Here is an 11014-nt window from a genome sequence, read left to right as displayed (position 1 = left end):
AAAAAAATGGAATCATGAGTTAAAGTTTTTATAATTATATAATATAATATAAAGTCAAATGATTGACCTTAGCCAAAATTGAATGTCTTGAAGTACATCTATGAATACATATAAAAAATTAATTAATTATAAGAAAATTCAATTTAATAACAGATTTTATGAAAAGATTGTATTCAAATAGACCAAACAGTAAAAATGCTTCGTGTCAGAGTAATTCCAAATTTAAAGCTCTTAGTGTTTTAGTAGTAAAATAAATAAGAGAGGGGGGGGGAGAGGGAAAGGAAGAGGGAGAGGGAGAGGGAGGGAGAGTGAGAGGGAGGGAGAGGGAGAGGGAGGGAGAGGGGAGGGGAGAGAGAGAGAGAGAGAGAGAGAACTTTACAATGAAAATAAATTCATCAGATGGAATGCTCGTTTTCTTTTCAATATAATAATTCTAGTCTTGATTCTTATACTTTGTATTGCAATAATGCGTCTTTTTAAAAGTGACGCAGTGCAAGACAGTGATCATCTTACCCTTGTCGAATAATAAGGATGTAATGATATACTGTGTCACACCGTGTATCTACTCAAAATTTGGTATGAAAATCTTTTCTGGCCTTTTGTAGCAGAAAACAATAAGGAACAAGGCTAACAGGCGCCATTGCGAATTGTGAATTTTTGTATATGCACATCTTTGCGTATATGTAAATGTTATTTTATAATCACGCATTGTAAATATATATGTTCCAAAAAAATATTCTATGAACAAATTAATGTTTCTTGTAATAAATTAATAGCATTAATTAATAGCAATTAATTAGCAATATGATCTAATATTAATATTTTCAAGCAATTAAGTACGATAGCGTATAATCGAATCTTTAAAGGAAATTATAATTATAGAATATATTAAATGTTTATTTTAAAACAATAAATGGACGTTTCAGATCCTTCTACGACAAATAAATTACTTTTTCATGATCATGATCTCCTCCAAATATATTAAAATATTAATATATTAAAATATTGATATTTTAAATATCATTTATTTGTTTCTTTAAAAAAAACTTGTAATATATATACAAATTAATAAAACATCGTAAAAGAATTTATATAATTAACATGACTATTGAATTATTAATTTTTTTAGCCGAATTAAAGTTTCTACCAAACAGATGATACATCAATTGTTACAATTAATCATTTAACAGGTTATATATCTATATATTTACATAATCAGTATTTGTAGTAATAATTATTTATTGTACAATATTTTATATTAGTAAAATTAAAGAGAGACCATTATACGCTAGCACTTTTTTAGAAATTTATAAATGAAAGCGCAAAAAAAGTGTTTTCTTCAATGACTAATTTTGTAACAAATAAAAACGAATTGAAAACGTAAAAATTAATTAACTTTACTCTGCCAAACTGCACAGAATATTTATAAAATATTTTATAAATACTCTGTACTGGCTGGACTAGTCGAATAAACTCTACAAATATAAATAAATATATTATATAAAGTAATAAAATTTTAAGATTAAATAAACTCTTTACTTCGGTTGCACCAACGTTAATTTAATTTTAAGCGAAGCTTAAAACTTTCTCTATCTCGTTTTAAAATCGAAAAGAGACAGGAACAAAGAGACCTTAGTGCACTAATGCAAAAAATATTTTGAATTAAAACCTGTTTTATTAATTTATTAAGTTAACAATAATTTACTAATTTAACTTCTTCATTATATACCCAAATATTGATTAATTAATCAATTCAATGTTTAATTTAGTTTATATCGTGTTTTCATTGTAAAATATTAGCTTTTTATCTTGTTACATTATCATGCTTTTATTTATGTGTTGAAATAAAAAGCCATTCTTCTGATATTAAAATTATCAGGAGAGTTTGTTTTCACAAACAAAACAACTTTTAAATAGAAATTGAAATTGACGAATGCGTTCGGAAATACATTATCGCTATTTCTGTTATTTCATATTCTGTTTATTAGATGTAAAACAAGAATGCATGTTAGGTAAGAGATAAAATAAAGTAATCGATTTCATCATCTAACTTCCCAAATAGCAAACTGTCAGCAATGTGCTGCTATAGCGCATTCATGTCTGCGCATAAACGTGTTGGCATATTTACAACAATTGATTTACCATATGAAGCACATGTGAGCAACACGATGTGCTGACATGTTTGCAGGCATTGTGCCGGCATGTTTGCAGCGTGACGTACCGACATAGCGTTGACAATAAATGATTGTCGGATTTGTAATGTTTCGATTATACATATTTATGTATATACATATATGTGCGAGAGCGCACCGCGCGAAAAGATTCGAGTGCGAGACCGGCACACGGCTGGTATGATACACGACAGTAAAGAGAACTCAGTTTCTTTGTAATTTAACAAAAGAATTTCTTTAATATAATCAGTTACAGAGTCAAAAAATATAATTAATTAAATATTAGATTAACAGAATATTAAATGCGGTCACCTTTTCCAAATTGAGTTTGGAATCGCGGTGATGGAAAATCTCGGCGATTTTCTCGGCACTTCTCGAAAGATTCGGTTTATAGCGATTTCACTAAGCGGTTAGCACGGCGATTTTACGAAGCGAGATTATGATTCTAAGAACTCTAAGAACTGTTAGACTCTAAGAACTTTTACAAGTAAGAAGGAGGACGGCGAGATCGAAGCATTTATTGCTTTCGGCCTGAGCTTTCTTTTTGGGGAAAAATCCAATAAAAATTTGCCACAATCGTAATTATTACGTGGCATTAGGTGTACAAAATTGATTGGCGCTTTGGATTGTTTTCTAACGACGTTCAACGTAACAGTCATGCGCGACAGAAAATCCGTGCGTGGGATTGGTGACAGCGCGTGACGTATTCGTCGGAGCGCGGCGCTCGCGTGCGCGAATTGAATCGTTCTAGAACCTTCGATTGTCCGTTGCCGGTAACGACAACTTGTTTGCGTGTAACGAATTGTTTTTAAAAAGAACAAAGAACGACGAATCGATGATTTTAACGAGGATTAAGATCATACTTGAGATGAAATCACGAGCTCAATTTATGCATGCGTTCAATGACAATTAATGTCGGTCGACTGAAAGAATTCTTGCTTTTTCTTTCGAATTACCGATCTCAAACAATATATCTATATATATACACACATATACATATATATATATATATCATACCCAAATTGCCATTATTTTTTTTTAACTATGGTTATATATTTATAAAATATTTAATACTAATTAACTAGTTAAATAATGGCAATTTGTATATATATATATATATACAGGTTGTCAGGAATATACTCACTCACTCGTTCCGGTCGAGCAGGTAGAGTGGACTAAACTGAGTAGAAAAGTCCTCTACCATTTTGTAATGCTCGCAATAATTAACGAAATATTAACGTTTAAAAATAGCCGAATATGCATGTCCTGCCGACCTATTATTGCCGAAAGTACGGCTTACCGTCGCGAGCATCTAAGTTCAAAGGGCGCGGCGCGTCTGCTAGGCGGACGGAATAGTAAGTCGAGCGGACGCGCGTATTCGGCAATCTTCAAACGTTAATATCTCGTTAATTATTGCGAGCATTACAAAATGATAGAGGATTTTTCTACTCAATTTAGTCCACGTTACCTGTTCGGGACGAGTGGGGCCGTATATTCATGATACCCTGTACACACACACGCACGCACGCACGCACGCACGCATACAGGTGTCTCTTAAGATGAGTCGGGGCCACATTGGAGGAGAATGGATCAAAGGGAACAAAAAATTCTCATACCATTTTGAGATACTCGCTGTAGTTTTCGAATTAGAAAAGAAAACGTCTAAGCCAATATGCGGTTAAGGCTCCTCACTAATCGCGGCGGCTATGTTGGAATAGTGACGTCAGAAGCAAGGAATGACATGTTAATTTATGTTGCGTGCCATTTTTAAATAAAGACAATTTAGATGAAACGAAATGACGAGATCACTTTAAAACATTTATAAAAATCGATGAAAACTGTCCTTTTCCTCTTTGATAGTCAGTAAATGGTCGTAAAAGGTACGTAAAGTGAGCCTATATTCAGGCAGAAACACACGATCCGACAGTTGTTGAAAGAAATAAAATATATGCTTTTACATATAAAATTCCAAGATAACTTTAGTTTTCATCGATAATTACGACTTTGATAAGTACGAGACAAATCACATTTCCACAATTAAGCAAATAATAACGAAATGGCACGCAACATAAATTTCGTCGTCAAAACGTCTTTTTTCTACGTCTATAAGTTCGGCCATTTATCGTGGTGCGGTGCTGTAACACATAAACAAGCACGAGCTCATGTGCGGCGTGTTGAGTGAACAAATGGCTTTTTGCAAAAACTAATAAACATTTCAGGCTTGTTGAGGGCTAGATTTGTTCATCATTATAAGGACTATATTTTACGAGAATTTCAAACCTTACCGTTACATCTCAATGAACAGAGAGTGAGTGAAAAAAAGGCCTTTTTCGGTGTTCTTTATTTTTTTCCTACTGAATTAGATCGATTTTAATGTTCCACATCTCATTTTGTAGTTATTTCGAACGCATAGTTTTTGGCTAAGTAGGAGCCTTAAGCCGCGCGAATTCGTAGGAATTCGTAGGAGGCCCACACTCAAGCGGCGACGAAGCGCTCCTTCATCTTCCCTATGCCACCACCGCCGCTCGAGTTATATATACAGGGTGGCATGAATATATATATATATATATATATATATATATATATATAAACATATGTATATATATAAATACATATACATTGCAAATGAAAATTATATCATTTATAATAATTCACACATAACTCGTTATTTCTTTCATTATATTTTTGCATGTTTGTATAATTATAAGTATTTTTACATTATTTTTTTCAAACATTTTAAATACATGTGACCAAAGTATATACGTGCCCCGCGGCGCGCACACCGCCGCGAACCTCCATAGCTTGGATAGCTTGGACGACGCGCTTGCCAAGCTATCCCCCTCCTCACTGTCCGCGCGCCAAGTGATCAGTAGGCGTATACACTTCGCAGTAGTAGACCGGGCGGGCGCGCGTATTCGGCTATTTTTAAGGATTAATATCTCGTTAACTATTGGGGAAACTTACAAAATGGTAGAGTTTTCGACTCAGTTTAGTCTACTCTATCTGCCCATGAAATATTTGGCGATTATTTCCAGACATCCTGTATATTACAAATATTACACTGAGAAAAGAATACATCAGTTGTAAAATATATTTGCAGCTACTAAATGTTTAGTGCAATACTGCTAACTAAATATTGGGTCATCTAAAAAGTATCCACGGTTTTTTGTCACTAGATGTGTGTTGATGGTCATATATCTAGTGACAAAGTACCGCGGATACTTTTTAGATGACCCAATATATTGTAAGTATAACCAAAAATTATTTTATTTTACTAAATATTAATAATTATTTACAATTATTAACAAAATATTTGATAAGTTGAATTATTTAGTAAAATAAAATGATTTTTAGCTTTATTATGTATACAAAATATTTAGCAGTATTGGACTAAAAACATTTCGTATCTATAACAACTAATATTTTTTCTCTCAGTGTAACAAATATAATATAAGTTCTGATTGAAGGAATCTCTGTATTTTCATGAAATCTTTTATTACAGATTAACTAAAAGAGATATAAATATTTCATAATATAATACATATTTTTTTTGCTATAAAAATAAATTTTACAACAAATGTACATGACAAATTTTTGGCAATACATATATACAATACATATATTTGCACATTTATGACTGTTCGAAATACAGCCAACATGTACAGTTTTTGCATATTTGGCGTTCGTGCGATATGTGGATCGGAAGTTTCTAGAAGGATCGCAAGCGTCCTCCGTGAGGTTTCCAAAACATAAACTCGGCCATCACCTCATCAATAAAGTCGAAAAACAAAAAGCTAAGCCGCACGTCGCATGTACGCAGATCTCAACCGCTATAACGGCGAACCAATTCGGATCGGTCGCAGCGCACACGCGATCGCGCAAAACGCGTAATATGCGTTCATTCCAATCAAGAATCCAGATTTAACGAGCGCGCATGGCAATAGCGTGCCGCTTGGCCGTTGCGCTCGAAATTGCCAATCGCCATCCGAAACAGAGGATCACCTCAAATTTTTCAATTTGCAAAAATCTCATAGGCGAATGCAAGGGGAAGCCTTTGTTCTCAAAGGAGCATAAAAGGCAAACCCGAGAAGCAATAGCTCTCTTAGTTTTCCGCCGTTCTGAGTCAACGCATCGCTATCAGTGCACCGCCAAGGAGACGCTCCGCCGCCAGAAAACCGCCGCGTTTGATTCGCAAAGAATATTATTAGATTGAAGCGAAATACAACTAAACGCCGTATCACTTAAAATTTCACGTCAGCGCTCTCGCTCTGACTCGCTCTCGAACATTGTTGGTCCTTCGAGCCGGATTCGCCTTCGCTGAATTTATCGTTCGTTCGGGAATATTATCGCGTTCAGTGCGCGTATTATTCAGAGAATCAGAGAGAGAAGAATTTGCAAGTGAAATCATGAGTGACGAAATAACTGCCTTGCTGACCACCCAGAGTGACATCCACGGTCGCATGGCCAGGTGGTCGCAGTGACCAATTTGAAGAAAATGGGGATGGCCAACATCACGCTGTCGAAACCCGCTCAGCGCTTCTCGATCAGCTGTGGACGAAATTTGAAAAACAACACGAGTTCATTCGAGCACATTACAAGGAAGCCTTCGATCAGAGTGAGTACAACACGTCTCAATTTGCCAATTCCGCCGAAATCACGTACGTGCAGCAGCGCAGCCTGCTGAACGATTACCGGACAAAGCTCAAGGCTGAGAAATCAAGTACAGCTCCTCCGAGTGAATCGGGAACCGATTGTTCTACCAAGTCGGCGCTGCCGCGCTTAAAAATCCGATCGTTTTCGGGCGCGTTTGAAGACTGGCCATCGTTTCGGGATATATTCTTGTCCATCGTTGGCAACAATCCGTCTATCTCAAACGTAGAGAGATTTTATCATTTAAAGCATTGCTTGGAAGGATCCGCGGAGGCATTGATACGCCCGCTGGCCGTAACCGGAGACAACTATTCGCGCGCGTGGGCGTTGCTCTGCAAGCATTACGAGAATAAAAGAGAGTTATCGCGCTCCAATTTTTGCACGTTCACCTCAGTGCAAAAAATGAAAAGCGATACCGCCGAGGAACTTAGCTGCATCTACAATGCCGCGATCAGTGTAGTGAACAGCCAAGAAAGTATAGGGAGACCAATTGATTCACATGGCTTCGACCTTTTGAATCACCTAGTCATCGAGCTTTTCGATTCGAAAACGCGTCTCGAGTGGGAATCGCACACGAGCGATTCCACGGACTTGCCAAACCACGACGTTGTTGGACTTCATCACAAGAAGAACGCTGACTCTCAAGGCCGCCAAACCAAGGGCTACTAAGGTCCTTGGAGATCCATTGCGAACCGCGAAGTCGCACGTCGTCAAACGGGTGGCCGACACTCCCGGTTGCATCCTATGCAAAGGTCGGCATAACGTAATGATGTGCGAACAATTTAAGTCGAAATCCGCGCTCGAGCGAAAGTCCGTCGCCGAGACACATCGACTGTGCTACAATTGCCTCGGTTCGCACCCTGTCGCGAAATGCCAGTCAACGAAGACGTGCTTCTCGTGCAAGGCGAGACATCACACACTCTTGCACGTCGCTGCGAAACCCGCCGACGCCAGTGTGTTGACCGCTGTGCGCCAAGACAATGAGTGCAATGCCATCCTGCTTGCTATCGCGAGAATCATCGTTGATGATCGTCACGGGGATCCACACCCGGTTAGAGTCCTGATCGATCAAGGATCGGAAGTGTCCTTGATCTCCGAGGCGCTAGTCCAGCGCTTACGCCTGCCGCGATCCCGCGCAGCAATCTCAATCTTCGGCATCGGCGGCTCATCCTCGGGTTCCTGTCGCGGGAAGGTGTCTCTCAATCTCACCTCCAGAATCAATGGAGCTCGAGTCACCGCTGTTGCTTTCATCCTGCCACATCTCTCGTTATATCAAGGAGCAGTCACGACATATAAGACTACATGGTCTTACATCGAAGGTCTCCAGCTAGCCGATCCGCAATTCTCGGCCGCCGATCCCATCGAGATGCTGCTCGGCGCGGAAGTGTGCACCATTATTCTGCAAGAGAGCCTGCAAAAAGGCGATCCGCACACTCCCGTCGCTCAGCATACTCTGCTCGGATGGATTCTCTCGGGAGGCTGCGGTGAGAATCTCTCAGCGACTCCACACCGCTCTTTCCAGTGCACCGCCGACCACGAGCTGACCGCGCTCGTGCAACGTTTTGGGAGCAAGAGAAGGAACCTTCCGCCTCAGTGTCCATCACACCAGACGAGCAACGATGCGAGGAATTCTTTGCTCGGACTCACAGCCGCACCGCTGCAGGGAGATACATTGTGCGATTGCCATTTGCCGCGCCGCCGGCAGCACTCGGCGACACCCGCCAATCAGCCGAGCGACTGCTCACCGCCATGGAGCGATGATGCGACCACAATGTTCGATTCGGACGTCTGTACCGCGCCTTTCTGAAGGAATACGAAGAGTTGCATCACATGGAGACAGTGCCAAGCATCGGAATCTCAAGCAAGATGCTACCTGCTTCACCATGGAGTGCTCCGAGAATCGAGTTCGTCGACCAAACTCAGAGTGGTGTTCAACGGATCTCAGAGTACAAGGTCCGGTAAGTCACTGAACTCTCAGCTATTGATCGGCGCTAACTTGTTGCCATCGCTCGCCGATGTGCTAACCCGATGGCGATGGCACCGATACGCGATCGTAACGGACATCGAGAAAATGTACCGCCAAATCCTCGTAGCACCTGAAGACAGAGATTATCAACGTATTCTCTGGCGTCACTCACTCAACGATCCGGTTCGCGAGTACCGATTGAACACGGTGACATATGGTCTGTCGTGCGCGCCGTTTCTTGCTATCCGTACTCTTCGCCAGCTCGCCGATGACGAAAACGCGAGATTTCCGCGAGGTTCCGCCGGATTGAGACACGACTGCTACGTCGACGACATTGTGACCGGAGCACACACGAGAGAAGAGGCGATCGCGAAGCAATCCGAGCTCCGTCAGCTGTGCATGGCGAGCGAGTTCTCGCTGAGAAAATGGGCCGCCAATCCTGATATTCTCGTCGGCATTCCTGCGGATCATTGTCTCGCGGATTCGCGGTCATGAGAACACGAGGATCATGCAACGCTTGCAGTGGCACCCGGTGGACGATACCTTCGCATTTTCAATTCAAGGCTGCATCATTGAAAGTTTCACCAAGAGGAAAGTTCTCTCGGAGAGCGCGCGCTTGTTTGACCCGCTCGGATGGTTGATACCAGTAGTGATTCGCGCAAAAATCTTGCTGCAATCAGCATGGTCGCAGAAGCTGGACTGGGACGCCCCGCTCCCGCAAGCAGACGCCTGCCAGTGGAGCCGTTTTCTGAAGGAACTCCTAAGGTTGAACAGCTCAGAGTCAACCGCTGGTTGAACACAGGCGCCAAGGGCGCTAAGATCGAACTGCACGGATTCGCCGATGCATCCGAACGAGGGTACGCGGCCGTGGTGTACCTTCGTATCATCGGCACTGACGATGTCAAAGTTCTCCTGCTGGCAGCAAAGAGTAAGGTCGCTCCGATCAAGCCGGTGTCCTTGCCGCGACTGGAGCTGAGCGCCGCCGCCTTGCTCACAAAATTGGTCGCGCACACACGTACCGTTTTAAGCCTGTCCATAGCTCCAGTCACTCTTTGGTCCGATTCGAAGGTCACCCTCTACTGGATCCAGGGTCACGCCTCTCGATGGAAGACGTACGTGGCCAACCGCGTGTCCATGATCCAAGAAGCGCTTCCAGAAGGACGATGGCGTCATGTTCCTGGGAAGGACAACCTTGCCGACTGCGCTTCTCGGGGAATAACACCAGGAGAGCTCATAGATCACCCGCTCTGGTGGTCAGGCTCCCCTTGGCTGCTCACGGACGACTCGACTTGGCCTAACGCTCAGCCTGAAACTCCATCGGAGGAAGTACTCGAGCAACGCACCCACGCTCACACCATCACGTCAAGGGTGGTCACGGAGCCGGAGCTCTTTCTCCGATTCTCCTCACTTCACCGACTCCTGAGGGTCACAGCGTGGTGCTTGCGTTGGCGGCACCAAAGGAGACCGCCAGCAACAAAAGAGAGTCTGAGGTCGACCTTGACACTCGACGAAATCGACGCGGCACTCGGACGATGGATCCGAGCGGTTCAGGCACTGCATTATCCACGCGAGGTCACTACCGCAAGGGATTAACGCCCGATGCCACCTCGCAGCCAGATGCGGACCTTGAGTCCGTTCATCGAGCAAGGAGTGCTGAGAGTCGGAGGTCACCTAAAGCACGTGATTCTCTCTCCGGACGAGCGGCATCCAACAATCATTCCGCCGCACTCACACCTCGCACGCCTCTTAATAATTTCATGTCACCGCCGAGCACTCCATGGAGGGGTGCAATTGACTAGGACTGATGCAACTGCGGTACTGGATCCCTCGAGGACGAGCCACAACGAAACACTGGTTGCATCGGTGCGTCACTTGCACCAGATGGAGAGGGGTCACGCCACAGCTGCCGATGGGCAACCTCCCTCAAGGACGCGTAACTCCTGCACGTCCATTCCTCAGAACCGGTGTCGACTACGCCGGGCCAATATTCATCCGCACGAGCCGAAGGCGCGGGCACCGGTCCCACAAGGCCTTTGTCGCAATCTTCGTGTGTCTCTGTTCCAAGGCAACGCATCTGGAGGTCGTGTCCGACTACACGACGGACGCTTTCCTGGCCGCGCTTCGTCGGTTCACATCAAGGAGATGAATCTGCTCGGACATCTACTCCGACTGTGGCACGACCTTCGTGGGCGCCGACCAACAGATACGGGAGCTTGTTCGCAAATCT

The 11014-nt window shown here is 42.6% G+C and overlaps 1 protein-coding gene across 1 annotated transcript; it reads left to right on the top strand.

The window, feature by feature from the left end:
* Positions 1-2001: 2001 nt before the first annotated feature.
* On the top strand, positions 2002-9282 carry LOC147909497 (uncharacterized). Its single transcript, XM_087406809.1, is given in 4 exon segments — positions 2002-2012; positions 6614-7486; positions 7488-8607; positions 8662-9282. Coding segments are annotated over 4 exon segments (2625 nt in total).
* Positions 9283-11014: the final 1732 nt, after the last annotated feature.

This window comes from Acromyrmex echinatior, chromosome 6, assembly GCF_024713525.1.
Source record: "Acromyrmex echinatior isolate Ae372 chromosome 6, ASM2471352v2, whole genome shotgun sequence".
Classification (NCBI taxonomy): Eukaryota; Metazoa; Arthropoda; class Insecta; order Hymenoptera; family Formicidae; genus Acromyrmex; species Acromyrmex echinatior.
Note: the sequence above shows the minus strand (reverse complement) of the source record. Positions and strands in the feature narration are given on the sequence as shown.